A 19,689-nucleotide genomic window follows, 5' to 3' on the forward strand; every position below is an offset into this window, starting at 1 on the left:
ACCTGGTGCCAACTCCTCAGAATCCCCATCATGTTTCCTGGATACTTAAAGAAACTTGTGGAAATTCAGGAGGTCTCTTTTGGCAGTCTGAGGATTCAAGAATCTTGAAACAAAAGATTCAAAAAGCCCCCAGAAGTAGTCAGATTCACAGCGCTGACATAAAGCCTCTCCAAAGGAAGATGGAGAAGTCCCTCCTTGGGGAGTTGTTCTGGTTTCAGGTTTTTAGCCAGACTCTTTCAGACTAAACTGAGCTTAAAATGTAGGAGAGTCCTCAGATGGAAGACTCTTGTAGTTCCTCACCCTTCAACTATGGAAATTGTATCACCCTTCATAGGCATTAGGATGCACCCACTCTCTGAACACTTGATATTGTCTTTCTTCTCTGAATGGAATCCCAAGGAAGGCATCCTTGGGCCCAGAATCAGATGGATAACAAATTATGTACTTTTTGCTTTCGGGGAGCTCTGTCGACAGAAAACCCTATCATGCGATGGCTACTGGATTTTGGCTCACACAGCACAAAAATAATACATCTGGTTCTGAACGTAAGGGTGTCTACAGTGCTCTGCTATCTTTTAAAATACACCATCTTCTTTGCTCTGTTATCATACAAATTGACCATCCTGCAATCATAGTCTCATGCCCGACAGGCGGAACCCAACCTGGGACCTCTGGAGCTTAGTGCATGAGCCTCTCCAGCTTGAGCTAAAAGCCTGCTGGCTCTCAGCTAGAACTGTAGAGCACACTCATTCTCGCTCTGTAAGTGGTCTAAGTGCCACTCCATTGTCAGAGACAGACGTAAACAGAGTAGGTGTGGGAGTTACAATAGCCTACATTCAAAAATAAATTGGGGATCCACATGAAGCAGTTCCCTAGCCAAGGAAATCAAAGCTTTGCTTGTCTAAGGCCCACATAGGCTAAAGAATGGCTTCATGGACAGAGTGATGAAAGTGAATGCCAAGCCAGTGTAACTGTGTCTCAAATACAAACACACCTGGACTATAAAGACTCTATTGGGGTGACTACAGAAAGAGTTTTCTGATCAGCAAGAGCAGCAACTTTTTAAAAGTACATCAAAAGCAGGAAGCTTGCCAAACCTATCAATGAAACCACTGGACAACTGACCCCAAGCTTTGGGAGTCACTAAAGCCTCTGACTGCCAGATGCAGGGAACTGGTCCATTGGTTTGAGTCATTCTTATTTTCTTAAGGTCCCTCACCCAAAGACTCTTAAGCAATTAAGCAATCATGGGGGCAAGAGGGAAGGTTCTCATGAGTCAGTAACTGGTTCAGAGATAGGAACCAAAGGAGAGGAATGGTGCATCTAATGAAGTAGGTTCCAGCCCATGAAAGCTTATGTCCCAAAAAGTGTGTTATCGTCATTAAAGTGCCATAGAACTCCTCATTGTTTCTTTATAAATGGTGAGTTTTCACAGTGGAGAAGTTAAAATAGCAGGGTACCCACAGATGGATCAATGCAGTGACCTGGAAAAAGGGATAAACAGGGAGGTGCCCAAATTTGTAGATGATTCAAAATTTCTCAGGATAACGACATCTGAAGCAGATGCCGAAGAGTTACAAAGAGATCTCGCCAAACTGGGTGACCGGGCAACAAAAGGGCAGACTAAATTCAGTGTTGCTCAATGCAAAGAAAGGCACAATGGAAAACACAATCATAACTATATATACACAGAATGACAGGATCGAAATTATTTGTTACTACTCGAAAAAAATAGATCTTGGGCTATTGTTGAAAGTACTCTGAAAACACTCTCAATGAGCAGCAGCAGTGCAAAAAGGAAAACAGATGTAAGGAACCATCAGCAAAGGTACAGATAAGAAGACTGAAAATATCATGCCACTACATAATCCCTGGTACATTTACTCCCTGAATACTGTGTAAATGTACACAGTTTTGGTTGTCCTGTCACCGGTGAGATACATTAGAATAGGAAAAAGTACACAGAAGGGCAACAAAAACAATGAGAGGTGTGAAATGGCTTTCATATGAAGAGAGATTAAAAATACCGGGACTGTATATCTTAGAAAACAGATTACAAAGGTGAGAGAGAGAGATAACTGAGATTTATAAAATCAGAAATGCCATGGAGAAAAGTGAATAGGGATGTGTTATTCATCCCTTCACAACACAAAAACGTGGAATTCATTTGAGTGAGCCCAATGGGCAGTAGTTTAAAACAGACATAAGGAAGTACTTTTACACACAGTGTATGGTCAATCTGTGGCACTTGTTGCTGGAGACCTTGCGAAGGCCAAAACTATACTTAGTTTCAGAGAAGAAGAAGAAAAGTTCATGAAGGACAATGAACATGGTCCAGGGCAGAATCCCATGTTCTGGGTGCTCTCAGATTGTCCCACTGCCAAAAGTTGGCACTGGCTAATAGGAGACAGATTACTCAATTGCCCACTTTTGTTCCTTGTTTCCTCTGAAATATCTGCCACTGGCCCTGGTCAGAATACAGGATACTGAGTTAAATGGATCCTTGGCCTGATCCAGTATGGCCGTTCTTTCGGCTTCTCAGAAAAGAGGTATCCACTCTCACCCACTATTCCCGCTTCGGGTTGGAAGGAGCATGGTATGCTTTAAAAGGGAAGCTGCTCTCTCACTCTCTCTAACATAGCTTAAGAGAGGGTTCTGCAAATGAAGTAGTTGTTCTTCTGAGCCTGACTCCACTGGAATATTTCTCATGAACCTTTGTGTCATTTTGTGCATTGTCGATGAGAAATTGGCTAAGTACTTCAAAACAAATAAAGATGGCAGATAAAAGGTGCTCAGGGCTTAAGCTCTCTTGTGGTAAATGGATTAGTAGACAGAGGGAAAGTTAAAAAAAACTTAAACAATGAATAGTCTAGTAGCACCTTAAATACTAACAAAATATGTAGATGGTATCATGAGCCTTCGTGGAAAAAAACCCACTTTTTCAGATGACTGGAGTATCAGAAGTCCTGATCCAAGAATAAATAAGGGGGGAGGGGAGGAGAGGAGGAAAAAAAAAAGAAGGAGATGGTGAATAGATAGTTCAAATAGTTACAAGAGGCTGCTAAGAACAATTAGCACCTCCATTGGTTGGTTAAGTCATTAGGATGTGGAAGGTAGCGTGCGAGCCAGACGATGTCTCTATTCATTCCAGCTGCATAAGAATTAAACTTGTAAATGAAGTTAAGTTCCAACCCTTCCCTCTGTATTTGGCTTGTGGAATTGGCCTGAACAACACGGTGACTTGGAGATCCATTAATGAGTGTCCAAGCAGATTAAAGTGTTCTCCAATAGGTCACTGATGTCATTTGTCACATGACTTTGTAATTTATTTCACAGCTATCATTCCCACAAAGGTGGTATACATGTATGGACATATGTATGTATTCATACACACTAACATATCCGACTGGAGGAGAACATCCGCGCTTTTGTTTTGCTCAACATGCTAGTCTCTTACCTGAATTTGGAGAGATGTGTAAACTGCTCATGTCTTTGGACATGCCATTGGTTTTCGGACTGGAGATGGGTGCACAAGCGGACGTTGCTCGGGGGGGCCTCTTTCCTGGCACTTTCACAGTAGTTCTCAAAAGGTCGATTTCTTTTCCGTGCACATTCTGCATATAGTCCTGTAGAGAAACAAACAAAATCAGAAATGTACAAAAAACCTAATAGTTAGAACAGCATAGTAAGATCTGGAAACTTAGAGTGGAAAAAGCTTTTTATAATCCTTGGTTATCAAACACATAAAAACATGAAGGGGACAGATCGTAATGCAGGAAGAGGTTGGGACAGTGGCTTGTATAGAACCATACACCTGTGTACCAGGCTTTGGCAGCACAGCAAGTTACAGTCGTCTTCTTTACACCTGTACAGAGTCTCCAGAAAGAGGCTTTTGCATCTGTTCTACAAAGAGGATGTTTAGAAAATTCTTCAGAAGTATGTGGAGTGACCAGCACTTTTCCCTGCAAGCTGTCCAGATGATTAGCAGAACACTGACATCTAAGTTTTTTGTTTCCACTGGTGGGTGCACTTACACATGCCTCAAAGCATACAAACATTTATTCTGCACATAGGTGGGAAAAACACGCACACAGATGAAAAAGATTAGAGGGAACATTGGTAACCAGTGTAAAAGTATTGTCATGTTCTGAGACTTATCTAAATTAAGAGCTACTATATTTGGAGCGACAGATATTTCAAGAATAGGGCCAAGAATTAGGTGGTTGTTATGGCAGTAGCACAAAATGACATGTACAAAATCCAGCGTTGCATATTTTTGAGTTCCTCAACTCCATAGGTAACGGCAAATAACATGGATTGAAACTTCACTATATTGTTCTCTGTTTTGGAAACAGTTGTGTAATTTTTAAATGGCCAGGCTAACATTTACTTTTGTGATAATGACAATGTTCTCTTTGGTGTTGCTTCCCATTAAATAATGGAATTGATACCATAATGTTGGGATTCGGAAGGTTTAAATATTAAAATGGTTTGGCACATAGGCCTGTTATGGGGCCAAATTAGTAGAACTCTTATATGGCTACTATTTGGTAGATTATTTTCCACAAACTACTTCTCCATTGACTTAGCAACAGAAATGTTAGAATGCGTATTTCAGATTGTATTTAAACAAGCTGAACTCTACTATAGGGCCAATGCTTATTTTTTGATAGAACTATCCAATCTGATAAAGAAATTATATACAGGCTTCTTTGGATTGCTTGCGAATATCTACATGGTATACAGAGGGAGTTGGAACAGTTCCCTGGAGGTATTAGAGTGCCAAGCAACACCAAAAATTATTGAACCATCCCTTCACTAGTTTCAAGATACAAGATGAAAAGAACAGGTCCCTTTCTAAAACATCAACTTGGTATAACTTTCTTGTTCAATGTCAATTCTTCACAAATTAAAATACAATAAGAGGAACATAATTGAGCATTTATTGCTTATGGGCTCTAAAATGAGGCTAATCAGATAGTGACTAAACCTCAGCAGGGGCTCTTTTAATAGACACATTTTATTTAACATACAATAACTAATGTATTCCATTTCAATTTGCACATGGAGAAGTTTCAACTGTTCTCTACAAATTCTAAAACTGGAGAGCGCACACAAATCACCTTTAACTTTAGGTTGGGAAATGACGTGGGAGCAGATTAAATTGCCTTAAATAGAGAAGGAATCATGTCTGAAAGTGAGGTATAAACTTAATGAATGAAGTATAAGTGACTGTTGGGAGCAGGGAATAAATATACTCTATTTTACTACTGAACAAAGAGGTGCAAACAAAACAGAAGCCTCACAAGCGCTAACTGACAGTACACACTATTGCTTTCTATGGCTGTTTTCAATGCAAATGACCAAGACGACCCTGTCATTCTGTGCTAGGTGCAAAGCAATAATCCTGTACATTTCCTCAGAGGAAGAAAGGAAAGCTCTGAGCTTCCTTCCAGTAGGATGTCAATGCCCTCCGAGCCCTGCATCCTACCCCCTGAGATCTGTACTTGAGGAATTAAAGTTACAACTCCAACATAACGCAGCATGTTCAGAAGCGTGATGTATGGTTTGATCAGATTAGAACAGATAAGGGTCTCGTTGTCATCTGGAATATGCTGTGTTAACGAGAAGACAGCAACTCGGATTTTGATATGCAAATGTTACAGATGTAACTCCCCTAGATGTTAGTTGTAGAAAATGCTGATCTGAGAAAAAAGGGGAAAAAACCCTTTAACAAGGCATGAGGGTAATTCAAAGCCAAGTACTTTTAAACAGCACTTAACAAGTCCCTGGAGTCCACTCAACAGCGGGCCACCCCAGAAGTGCCATCTTCTGCCCCTCAACAGCTTGAAAAAGTAGTAATTGCAAATCCATTTGCATTTTTCTTCTCAAGTTGTCCATGTTCATCATTCAGCACGATGTAAAAAACAAGCACCGGAGCAAAGGGACCCCTCCCCACATGTGTCAATAACAAGACTGCGGAGTGCCTGAACCCCCCTCCCCCCCGCACTCCTGCTCTTGCACCTTTGCCATGGCTTGTTTTTCACATTTCACTCCTAATTATGTTGCATCTATTGCCATACACTTAATTAGCTGCATTAATGTGATTTCTTTTCACATAGTCAAGCAATTAAGAGCTATGATTGAGTTTCATTCAATTAGCCTCAACAAACATGCTAATTGATGTCCCAGATGCAAATGAGGTGCAATGAGAGAAACCTGCTAGCAATCGAGAGTTGTGTCAGGGAGAAACACAGCTCTCAGCTTGCTGACAGAAGCACAGCTTAACATGGCTACCACCTTCTGTGGAGCTGCCTTTTGAGGCAGGGAGATAAGCCATTATAGTGCCTCGGCGTACCAAACAGATCCCTACAGGAATACTGTGCAGCACTGAATCAAATCAATGTTGTCTCCAATTCTCACACCAATGGCTGGTAGCAGCACTGTGAGAAAATGCATGGCACTTTACTAGGACTTGGTAGGTGTTACAGACATTGTAACCATCACATACACTACTTCTTAATCTAAAAAAATTGTTAAATGTCTCCATCTAATCTCCGAGCTTGTGAAATACTACATCGGTAATGGCCTACAGTTATCAGTAACTGGCGACTTCATCTTAGTCAGCTGTGGGGCATGCTAGTACTTGAAGTTAAGCCTAGAACACATCAATCAATCAATAATCCCTAAAAATATACTCACTATATTGATTCGCATTGCTTTTCATCCTGAGGTAACACCGTTAGCAGTTTGCTGAAATAGAGCGCCACTGAGTGTTAATTTGACTACTCAAGCCATGTGACTATTATCTATAAAACTAAATTAACTGGTAAAATATCAGTGATTGCCATAGAAATGACAAATACTCGTGGAAGCTGCAAAATGTTATTTGATAATACCGCAAAATGAATTGCCCTCAGTGAAAAGACACGCTATGCTATACAGCTTTCTTCTCAGACACACTGTAAATGGAAATAAAATGAGGTTCAACAGTGAAATGGATGAAAGCTGTTTAGGCAAGTACACTGACTGACCAAAATAGGCCCTGTCTTGAGAATATTTAATACTGCTATTTATGAATGTTCCTTAAAGAACATAAGAATAGCCATACTGGGTCAGGCCAAAGGTCCATCTAGCCCAGTATCCTGTCTGCCCACAGTGGCCAATGCCCAGTGTCCTAGAAGAAATGAACAGAACAGGGACTCATCAAGTGATTCCTCTTTTGTCATACATTTCCAGCCTCTAACAGAGGCTAGGGACACCATTCCTACCCATCCTGGCTAGTCACTATTAATGGACCTAACCTCCATGAACTTATCTAGTTCTTTTTTGAACCCTTAACCTTATTGACTGGAACAAATTGAAATGAAAGTGTTACCCAACTGTTGGCATACAATCAAGTGGGCTTCAATTTTTTAAGTCACTCACACACACACTAAATTCAGTGAAGTTAGGTGTCCAGTTATCATATATTAATTCCCCAAACATTTAGAATGCTTTTATAAAAACAAAAATCTAATAACTGCTATGAAGATTTCCTTCAATAAAGCCACTATTCATGTCAGACACACACAATCTTATCGGGGGAGGGGGAGGGAGGAATCAAACTTTAATTTTCAAAACTCAAGAAAGGAACCACAAAAATGACCTTCCATATCACACACCATTGGGCACAGTAGTTTTAGTTCTTCTCTACACTACTTTCTGCACATAAGAATATATCTTTCCTTTCAACATTGCTTCGAATAAGAAAAATCAGAACATAGTTCCACCAGGTTTGAAGCAATGTACGCTGCTCACTTAAAACACAGGCACACAGCTAGCTCTGAAGGCAGTGCACAAGTAAAGGCGACAATACCACAATCCCCTTCCACTGGCCAGATTTCATGGTCCATGGCATGTTTCTCATGGCTGTGAATTTGGTAAGTCCCTAACCACAATAGCTATTTGGCGAAGCACACTTTTTTCAGGATCAACACCAAAACACTCATTGTAAGGTTGCCATGTGTCACAAAATTAACATGCCTAATCCTCATTTAAATTCACACTTCTCAGAAAGTCCTGGGTCAAATCGGTCCCTCAGATGTTCATTTTCTCTTATTACCTTCCCCTTTCTCTCATCTATAACTTACTCTAAGGCTGTGTTTCTCAAACTGTGGGTTCTGACCCCCTGGGGGGGCTGCGAGCAACTTAGAGTTTGAGAACCCCTGCTCTGAGGTAATAACGTATAGAATTTAACCCATACAATGCTGCCTTTTCCCAGTCAAATATTAACTGATACGTGACTCTTTCTGTAGCCCTCAAAGCATACCCAGCAAGTCAAAACACACACTTCCCATTCTGTAACTGGTGTTGAGGCTGTGTGACAGCTCCCATTCCCCAGGCTAGACACTGGGTACGGTACAAGGCAAGCTGCCAGGAATCCAAGTCCCACTACTGTCATTGGTTTGGCCTGTGGTTCTGGATGTATCTACCTCAGATCCCCGTTAGCGGATAGGACAGCCTGCTGGTGTCTCACATGGAGATGTCTGTGAGCCTCACTCCATGAAGGCTGGTATACTGCTTCGCAATCTGCAGGTGAAAGGCGTGGCAGAACTATTAAAAGAGGAAGCCCCTGTGTATCTCTCAGCATGGCATTTTGGGAGAGAAAGAGCTAAGGTTAAGACGGTGTATTTTAGAGAACAATACTGATTTACGGAGCCACGAACGGTAACCTGAAAAGCTATTGTTTGCCAGCAGCAGCAACTGCTTTGGCAGAAGCGGGTGCAAGATGGGGACGGTAAATGCTGAAGCCGTACTTTTGTGTGTACACGGCAGTCAGACATTTTTATTGCAGAATGCCGTCTGGAAAAGATGCAAAACAAAATTGCTAAACTGCGGAGGAAAAAAAATAAGGGGGAAAAACAAAAGGCCCCCTTCCCTTTGCTTATTGAGTTCAAAGGCATAACATGCAGCACCCTGCAGCAAATGGGAAGCTACACTAATTTTAAAGCCATAAAATGCTATAAAGTGCCCTGCGGGGCAGGACTACACTGAAGCTAGTTGCACCTAAATAAGACATGGTTCATTTACTTCGCAGCTTAGCCTAATGTAATCATCAGCGGATTTCTAGCCTAGAGTTGTAACAGGCAAATAGCCGATACTGTGGAGGCGACACTCCTAGCCATCGAGGGGCTTCAGCTAGATTGCTGTTGATTAGAAAATTTTTCAGTTTTGACAAGCACTTAATGAACATAAATCGCACCTTGATTGGTTTCCATTTGGGGCCACAGGCACACCTGAGAAAAAACAACAATTTCCAACTTGACTTCCCCCATTCTTTGCAGAGACCTCTGCAACAAACCTACAGTCCTGTTATGAGCTGCGTAAGAAAATATTTAGCACACAATTCTGTGCAAGCAGCCCTGAATGGATGTTTAAGTGCCTTCCTACACAGAGATATGCACATTACATCGATAAACATCTTTGTGCACGCTGAGCTCAGAAAAGGTAGCGCTCCAGAAAACAACACTGGGGGACAATTAGTCATTTTAAAATGCATGTCAGTCTGTTCTGGAAACACCCTGGTCAACCTACAGCTGCTTCTGGATCTTTACTATTAACACTGGGAACGGAGACCCTGAAGTTAAAAAAACATTCAGTACATCTATCCTGTATTAATCAGACCAATTGGTTCCTAGGAAAAGGAGGAGTGGGGGGAGGTAGAAGAGTCTTTCAATATATAACACTGGTCTCAAACAAAAAGAATATTAAATTCTACTCAAAATGGAGCTAGCTTTATTTTCATAAAGCATCTCTTCACAAATCAACAACTTCCCTTTTTGCTATTGAAATCGCAACTTCAAGTAACCCAATAGTTTCAGAGCAAATGAGCTCTGACAATGAGCTTTATATTTTGGTGCTACCTATTACACATTAGCACTGTTCTGCGAATAATAGTTCCATGTGCATTGCAGGACCCTACACTAACTGCATGTGATAAATCTTGTGTCCCATGCTCTGAAACAAATGGATCCCAAGCTAAATATGCATTAGATATTCATAGGCCACTTAATGCACAAACAAGGCAAATCTCTACCCGGTCATGGGACTAGTTATATGGAAACAGCAGGAATTATCAGTCTTCATTACCTTAAGTACAGACTGCTTAAGTGGGAGTCTTATGGTGCAGCTTACTGACCGTTATACAGGATCCTGAGAACTCCACATTTGATTATGTCCATGATTTTTTCCTTGGCATAGCAGGTGCAATGGCGATTTCATTTAGGGGTAGGCTCATTTTGAAGGGATGCTGTTTAAGATCGTTAGGATTTAAAATGCACTTAGCTTGACAGTTTTTCCACATTGCAAGTCTTACCTTAAGGACAGCAGGTATAGCATTAGGTGGGCTTTTTTTCCCAAACTTCTCCTTACTGCAGCACCCGTTCACGTAAAGAAAGCAGCCTATCTCCTAGCCAACAACAAACTGCATGGGTGATCTCATGCGGCAGTCACTGCTAGTGGTTTTCCAGCCCCTTTGTTTCTTATACATAGGCACATGCTATCCCACACTACATACATATTGGTTGAAAACACACCATGGTGATGAGTGAGATCCCATACTATCATGGCATAAGAGGGGAATGTAGCACAGCCTCTAATTAGCACTGTTTCTGAAGAGGTTGTGTAGTTTCTAGAAAATAGCAGTAGCAATGAATCAAAGTATGACAGAATTAAGAAATGCAGCCCAGAGAAATTATAACTAATGACATCACAAAGCAGTGTGCTAGTTTGGACAAGCTTTTAGGACAGAGCTATTAAACTGGTCCACAATTATTTGTGTGAGAAAGATGTATGGTATCAACCTCTCAAATACGCAGCCAGGATTAGTCACAATGTTGTATATTTTTCATGTCTTTCTGCTTTTCCATTTAGTTCAATGTTTCATACATACAAATGGATAAAATAACTAACAAATTTGAGCACTGATAATTTTGTCAAACATATATTTCCATTCTTGGCCTCTAAAATCACTCTGGATTGTTCTCTCTCAGCGTCTGCCCTGACTGCAGAAACTTTCAAAGAATATATCTGCATCCTAATTGATACATAGCAGTATGAAAAATCAAACAAGCCATCTTTGGGTCAATTCCTAGACCTATTGAACGAGGTTTCATTTTATGATTGCTTCTGCCCTTCAAGAGATTTCAGACTTTGCTTCAAATGAAAATACAATTCTAGATATTTGTAAACTATTTTGTAGCGACTATGACGACCAGAGAGAGTGTGGGTGAGTTTGTTAATCCAACATCCCACAGGACAGCAAAACTATTCAAGAGAATACACATTATAGACCAAGAGAAGAACCAGACAATATGTCTGCACAAAAGTTACTCATATAGTTAGTTGGCCAATACAATAAATACTACAAAGACAGGCCAACCACAAGATTCGGGCATTGCTAGTCCCCATACCTCCAGAATTCACTGAACAGGTTATCAGAAGCATAAAGTTGGTTTAAAAACAACATATTTTGGGTTCTTACTGGCCATTGAATTTTTGAAGTCCACATCTTCAAGCTTTTCTGAAGAAGCATTAAGCCAAGGATTTTTTTAAACAGAGCCTTAGCTTTATTTAATTACATAATTTGAGGCGGTAATGCTGAAAAACCAAAGCCAAATATAAGGAGAAAATTGCTGGAGTTGAGCCACACATGTCACATTTCAACAGTCCTTACAGGGATCCTCATTTAAACTCTAACTGGCTCTTAGGAGATCAGTCAGTGCCTGTAGAATTTCACAGGCCCAGGCACTGTTGTGGTAGTTTTAGGCTGTCTCCTCACAAGGTGAGTGTCAACACAATAGATCAGAGCACAGGTGCATGAAGCATATAGAAGTTTCATACACTGCTATTGCAATAGCAGAGCTACTCAACACACATGCGGCCCGTGGTGCAGTTTGGATTTACGTGGGGCCCCAACACGTGGCCCATGGGTGGGAGCCAAAACAAAAAAGTAGTCAATATAATGGTCTTCTGCTGATTTGTGTTTTAGTAGTTAAATTCCTGGACTGTCATTGCTCATTAAAAGTGTTGTTGTGTGGGCGGAAATCGGGTAAATATCGCATTTTATTAATATCAGCAGAAGTGACTGTGTGTTGTGTAGCCTTACCGTAATCTTTGTATTCATGCCCATCAGTGTGAAAGAAACTATTTGCATATATTTGCATGTATTTGAAACCACACTTAAGTTGCGGCCCTTGGCATGTGCTATGAGTATCACTGTGGCCCCTGGGCTTCTAAAGTTGAGTAGCCCTGTTCTACAGAGATGTTAGCACTTCCTGCCTTTTGCATGGTGGGAGATACAAGCTGTGTCTTGAAATACGACAGTTCTAAGAACTGATGCAAAGCCCTTTCCACGAATCACATGCTCTACATAACTCGGATAACAATGTTGTGTATTTCTAAAACCTTCCTTTCCCCCCAACCTACCCAAGAACTGTGTATGGATGTAAATGCAGAAATACAGAAAGAAACGGACTCAAACATAAAATAAAGGAATATCACCTCAGAAAAAAATTACGTTTTCATTTCTTTTTCTTAGAACTGGCAAAGTGAACTGAAGTGTGCCCGGGGCAGAACATTTTACACTGGGGATAACTACAGCTAACACTGGGTCAGCTGCTGACCTGTGGCATGCTGGCAAAACCCCCAAAAAGGTAGATGGGTGTCAAAATAGGTATTCATCAGGATGACACTCAGATAAAGAGGCTTCAAACACAAACTTGTCCTTCACCATTAAAATAGCACTACCCAGCAAGTATCCTAGAGAATATACACAGAGAGCCCGGATGCATAGCACTAGGCCATTAGGAACCGAGAGATGCCTACACAAACTCTCCTGGGTCCCTTTGTGAAGGCAAGACAGACATGCAAGATGAATAGGCAGACACAGTGAACTGTGAAACCTGCAGGTCAAAGTTCTCTCTCATTATCCCCTCCAGTTTTCTATCAAGGTAGTCCCTTAGGCACACGAAGGGAAGGTTTAAGGTTCTTGAAAAAAACTGCCAGCACCAAGTCCTGAAAACGTAGGTTGCTTGTGTATGTATTTTCTCCTTTAAGAGAAAGAGAATGCATGTTCTGACCGTGAAAGGTGTCAGGCTGATGTGAGCAACTGAAGTAACTTATTTAGACAGCTAAGTATAGCTCAAGCTTCCCCAAACTGCCCCGCCATACACTCTCAAGTCTTCCGGAGGCACCAACTCTAGAACTCAGATGCTAGTTCACTTTCCACACCCCTGTGATATATTGTTTCTCTGTCTAGACTGTCTACAAGGGTGCCAAGTTTGATACCGGTTTGTGTGTCACAAACGTTTTGGTTGGAAATGGCCCAGAATTACTGAATCATTTCTCACAGGCTGCTGAACATATCTAATAAACATGTGATCATTATGTGACCCTCAACCTGGTATGACGAGACATTGCCAAACATGTTGTCAGTGCTTAAAGAACAGATTAAATATTTTAATGAGTCCTGTCCCTGCAACTTTTGCATCAACTTGAAGTGCAGTAGAAAGGGACTGAAATTGCCTTTTCATTTATTTCTCCCCCATATGCTCTCTCTCATCCCCACTATTCTGAAAGGATTGCCAAGTGCTGCACAGTAGGGAACCACAACTACAGAGCTTTGAAGAAGAGGTTACTCACCTCGTGCAGTAAATGAGGTTCTTTGAGATGTGTCTTCCTGAGGGCACACCCCATCAGGTACCACTGCATCCCTGCGCCTTTGCTTGGAGAGTTTTAGTAGCAGTGCCCCTACAGGTTGTACAGACATAGCGCCTGTCTCATGGCACTATCGATACCTCATCTAGCATGTGTGTGACCTAATCCCCTCATTTCCTTCCCTGTGTGGAGTCCTATTGTGAGCTGTGAAGTAGAGTGGAAGAGGGTGGGCAGTCCAGAGCGACACTGGCAGCCTCACCGGGCTCTTGGGAAAGACAAAGGAGGTCTTCTCTGTGCCCCAGAGATGGGGTGGGGCCTGGGCTAGGCAGCCTTCAGCACTGCCTGGAAAGCATCATACCTCTCCCAGGCATCTCTCTGAGCTGCCTGGCGTAAGCCTGAGCTCACTGGTTAGCCTTCAGTTACACAGAGTTTCCCCTCCCCCGTGCTGCTGCCTCTGATAGAACTCCTACACTGGAAACAGATACACTAGACAAAACGTAGACCCCTTTATTGCATTCAGATCACCTGTCCCAAGCCAAGAAGCATCAGCTCTTAAAAGCCTGATATTTAGTCATTCCAGAAGAAGCCCAACACAAAATAAACTCTTACATCTACTGAACAACTAGCCAGATGCATAAAGGCAGGTTACTTAGGTGGTACATAAATCAGACTATGGAATTTTAGCTCCACAGTGTGCCCACAGGTTCATAGCTTCAGGAATTTTTTTCCCCCACCAGAGAGAGGATATTTATCAAACTCTGTCCAGCTGAGCCTGCTTCCAGTACTTGATCTGCGGTCTGACAAATACTGACTGCAGAGAGTGTGGTTTACTTACATGTAAACTGGGATGATAGGTCAGTACACCGTTGTCACACAATGTAACGTATTTCTTCTTCCATTCTTTATTCAATGACTTGCCACTTCGCTTTAGCAGCACACCCTGTTAGAGAGGAGGAGGGGAAAAAGGCAGAGAAAGGAATTAAACATGATCTTTTGCAAATGCACAGCCATCCGAAGCCAAGGGCAGCAGAGACTTATCACATATTTAACAACATTCTAGTGCCACTTCCTGACAAGCTTCTCCATCTCTTCGCTTTCATAGAAGATTAGCGTTGGAAGACTTCAGAAGGTCGTTTTGTCTACCTGCCTGCTCAAAGCAGGATCAACCCCAACTAAATCATCCCAGCCAGGGCTTTGTCAAGCCAGGTCTAGGGATGGAGATTCCACCACCATCCTAGGGAACCCAGCCCAGTGCTTCACCCCCCTCCTAGGGAAAGAGTTTTTCCTACTAGCCTAACTCGACATCCCTCATTGTAACTTGAGCCCATTGCTCCTCATTCTGCCATCTGCCACCACTGAGAACAGCCTCTCTCCATCCTCTTTGGAACCCCTCCCCCCTCAGGTAGTTAAAGGCTGCTATCAAATCTGATCCTTCCCCCCCCTTCTCTACTACACACTAAGTATGTCCAGTTCTGTCAGCCTCACTTCATAAGTCATGTTCCCCAACCCTCTAATTATTTTCGATGCCCTCTGCTGGATTCTCCAATTTGTCCACATCCTTTCTGTAGTGGAGGGCCCAAAACCGGAAGCAATGCTCCTCACCAGAGCCAAGCAGAGGGGAATAATCCCTTCCCTAGATCTGCTGGCACTGCTCTTACTAATGCAGCCCAATATGCTGACAGCTTTCTTGGGAACAAGGGCAGCTCCTTGTTGACTCCTATCCAGCTTCTCATCCACTGTAATCCCCAGGACCTTTTGTGCATAACGGCTGCTTAGCCAGTTGGTCCCCAGCCTGTAACAATGCTTGGGATTCTCCTGTCCCCAATGCAGGACTCTGCACTTGTCCTTGTTGAACCTCATCAGATTTTTTTGGGCCCAATCCTCCAATTTGTCTAAGTCACTCTGGACCTTACCCCTTACGTCTCCCCACAGTATAGAGTCATTCACGAACTTGCTCAAAGTGCAAGCCAACCCATCATCCAGATCATTAATGAAGACTTTGAACAAAACTGCCCCCAGGACCAACCCCTGCTTGATACTGGCTGCCAGAACTTTGTATTTCTATTCTCTTTCTGCCAAAAAATATTGATCAAAAGCTACCTGGAACACCACCAGTACGTAGCAGCCCTTCAATTTGTTTTCAAGAAAGCAGCTTAGCCCAACAAAATATCGTCTGTGTCAACATTTTCTCTGTCCACTAGGCCTAACTTGAGAAGCTTTTATACTGAATTATATCTCCCTCGAAATTCATATTTTAATGGTGGCACTCAATCAAATATATGGCCATAAAAATAAACTCTAAGTTGAGCAAAGATCAAGCACCTAGTACACTTGTGGGCACTATAAAATAAATGATAAATAATAAATTTCTGTCTGAATGGATTTTCCATGTAATTGTGGATTACAGTGTTATTAATGTATAGCTCCTGGATTCCTTTATGTCAACTGCTATTTGTGGATTGCTCTGCTGTATTAGAGCTCAGCCCACAGCGCAGGCAGGGAAATGCAGCAGTTAATGTTGGATTGTTTCTGCTTTAACACTAATTTGTACAGCTTTCTCTCTCTCTCATGTGGTGGCACCGCAAAGAAATTTTTTCTAGGTACTTACAACCCTGCTAAGGAGAAACACAATTAATGCAGGTGACAGAGTAGCAGGAGAGACCCTCATGAAGAAATGAAACTAACACAGGTGATGGGGGAAATTTTTTGAGCATGCAATCTTGAGTAATCCAGAGGGAACAGTGGAAGGAAAAAAAACCAGATGGATGGAGGCATAACCTGGAGTTCATGGGGAGAGAGAGAGAGAGAGAGAGAGAGAGAGAGGGAGGCAGGGAGGGAAAACACCAAGTTCTTTACCTGAGGGAGTGGATGGGAAAATAACAGCAGGCAAACAGGAAGTCATTTACCATGGCAGAGGGAAGAGACAAAGAAAGTAATTGAACAATGAATTAAGATAGAAAACTACTGAAAATACACACAAAAGAATGGAAAGAAACCAAAATATTAAGAAAACTGAAGAGAGAAAAAGTTCTGTAAGGAAGTTCAGACGTAGACAATATTAAACTGGAATTGATGAAGAACTGGAACACAGAAGAGCAAGAAAACAAAATCAAGAGAAAAAAACTAAATAATCTGTGTTTGATCTTTAATTATGGCCAACCTAGCTCATGAAGCACACGGTGGAAGTGATCTCACACTGTGGCCATTTTCCCCCATGTTACATTACACTTTGACTGTTACTGAGCTGTGTAACAGGAAACCAAGTTCACTGATGGAGTGATCTCATTAATACACACAATTCATTTCATTTTATCACCTTGGTGTCTCACTCCAATTATTCCCATGCTGAAATACAGTTTACATATAACACTCAAAAAGAAAAGGACTGAAACATCAAACTTCTACTATACAAGTAAGTGGAACGTGCAACTTTCAATAACAAGCACTAACCACGAAAAGGTCTTTCATCATGAATTAAAAACAACAACTATGAATATGGTCACTTTAATAAGGCATTTGATCAAAGCACATCCCAATTAAATATAAATAAATAGAAAGCTAGGCACATTGAAATACCTACACGAACTGTCATAGTATGCTAATCAAGACTGATGAAGGAACAGATCTGTCTAGGAAATTTTGATCCAAAACACAATCACAAGGCACATCTCAATGAATGCCGCACAGTATAATTTGGTTTAAACTTCTCTTACTCAAGCAAAAAATATTAAACCTCTCAATATCCACGTCCCATCTTGGAGACAAACAACTAACTAGGCCTATTTTGTACTGAGAAGTAGCTGCAAATTCAGCATATCCTGCAGTGTCAAAGGTGCTCAATGGTATGGATCTGTTCAAATGAAAATCAGGCTCTTACATTTGTTAATTTAAAGCTCACCACAACCAGCAACTTGAACTAAAACATGCACTGATTTCCATCTTACCCCTATGAGTATAACAGAAAAATGTTTCCATTAAAATAAAATGAAATAATAAAGGAAGGGTATTCAATATTAGTAGATGGAAAATACAGCAGGAAACAGAAATTAACATATATAATAGTTAATACATTTTTAAAATGCAGAATAAACCTAAAGCAAGCTACAGTGCATGCTTACTTCTTTCGTTCAACAGCTTGCTTTATAAAATTATGTCATTTCAGACTGAGTCCCAACAATGCAAGGGGACAAGGGTCAGCTCTGTGCCAATGCACAATTAGAACTGCTCCATTGCTTCAGAAAACCATTTCCCTCCCACCAAACACTGACCGACATAATCCTCAACTAAATCCCCCATGCCACAACCCAGATGGACTCATAATACTCCTTTAGCAACCATGGAAATGGTTCCACAGGGGAGTCCTAGGGTCAGAACTGCCCTTTACTGGACACATTCCTCGAATCAAGGCCGCAACAGTGCCCTTTCAGAATTCACATTAGCTGTGAAAGACACTGTACCCAAAAGCACACTTCACATGACTGAAATTAGGCACAAATGTGTCATAGTAACTTTCCAATCGTTTGGGGTCAGGTTTCTTCTCTTTGTGCTGTGGGATGCAACTTCCCTGGGCTGGAGATCTCAATCGTGTAAAAATGGAACAGGGTTCTGAAGCTTCCTTTTTTCGTGGTTCTGCAAGTGTGAGGTTTATATGCCAATTACTGTCTTCTCATGTAAGAGAAATTGTTTTCGTCTATTAAAAATAAAAGCTTAGATCTGTCTTTGACTTCTGTGTTTTTCTATTAGAGGTGGCGTGTCATTTCACCTTGCCAGTCTTTTATATAGCCCTTAACTAAAACTGAATTCCCCTACAATGTAAGACTGTGCTGTTATCACTGTGCTATATAGATAAAAAAAATTACTTTCCCAAAGCTATTCTCCAACCGGTGCTGCTACGTTCTTCATAGTCTAATGGGAATTGAACTGCAAAAGCTTCACTTTGGACATTTTTTTTCTTTCCACTTTCTTTGAAGTTTTCAACCTTTTCTGACTGCCACTCAGCTACAGGTTAAGCATATTATTATTATGGAAGTACCTGTTCAAGGCAATTATAAACTCAATGAAGTGTAAAGGCTGCTAATTTTGGTTGGATGTATTCCTGGAGGTTTCAGCAGATGAGACTATGACAGGAGTGGGGAATCTTTTTTGGGCCAACGGCCACTGACCTACAAAAAAAATCTGTCAGGGGCTGTACGCAAGTGAGAAGCAAAAGGTCATTCCCCACGTTCCCCTCACACACCAGAGCTTCTGGGGGCCCAGGCTAGTAGATTTTGTGTGGTCCAGCCCTGCGGGGAAGGGAGAGCGCGAGGGGAAGGCCTGGAGCACCAGCACAGGATCCCCAATACCTGGGGGGGAGCACTGAGTTTTGGGAGCCAGATACAGGCAAGCCAGCGGACATATCTGGCCCCCCGGGCCTTAGGACCCCGATCCTTTCTCTAGGACAATTCTGGAGGGTTGACAATCCTAAAAGCAGGATGATATCCTAGAATCCTAGGGCTGGAAGAGACCTCAGGAGTCACTGAGTCCAAGCCCCTGCCCAAAGCAGGACCAACCCCAACTAAATCATCCCAGCCAGGGCTTTGTCAAGCCGGGACTTAAAAACCTCTAGGGATGGAGATTCCACCCCCTCCATAGGTAACTCATTCCAGTGCTTCACCACCCTCCTAAGGAAATAGTTTTTCTTAATATCCAACCTGGACCTTCCCCACTGCAACTTGAGACCATTGCTCCTTGTTCGGCCATCTGGCACCACTGAGAACAGCCTCTCTCCATCCTCTTTCGAACCTCTCTACAGGAAGTTGAAGGCTGCTCTCAAATCCCCCCTCACTCTTCTTGAGGAAAAGAAAAAGCCCCTCGAATTTGTACAAGGAATCACACATTAAGCAGTATCAGGAAGGGAGAGTGGGGAAAGAAGAACATGATATGAAAATGTTTAATCGCACTTGGTTGTTGCACAAAGAACATTTTACTGCTAACCACATAAGGACTAGGAAG

The 19,689-nt window shown here is 41.9% G+C and overlaps 1 protein-coding gene across 7 annotated transcripts in view; it reads right to left on the reverse strand.

The window, feature by feature from the left end:
* Positions 1-19,689, reverse strand: part of AGAP1 (ArfGAP with GTPase domain, ankyrin repeat and PH domain 1) — a 496,396-nt gene that overhangs the window by 170,689 nt on the left and 306,018 nt on the right. For all 7 annotated transcript variants that reach the window (XM_075934057.2, XM_075934053.2, XM_075934051.2 and 4 more), the window contains 2 exons: positions 14,534-14,638; positions 3,458-3,626 (listed from right to left, as the gene is read on the reverse strand). In XM_075934057.2, coding sequence (XP_075790172.1) covers positions 3,458-3,626; positions 14,534-14,638 — 274 coding nt within the window. The remainder of the gene's footprint in view (positions 1-3,457; positions 3,627-14,533; positions 14,639-19,689) is intronic.

Source organism: Pelodiscus sinensis, chromosome 7 (genome assembly GCF_052426305.1).
Source record: "Pelodiscus sinensis isolate ZL-2025 chromosome 7, ASM5242630v1, whole genome shotgun sequence".
NCBI classification, from domain to species: Eukaryota; Metazoa; Chordata; order Testudines; family Trionychidae; genus Pelodiscus; species Pelodiscus sinensis.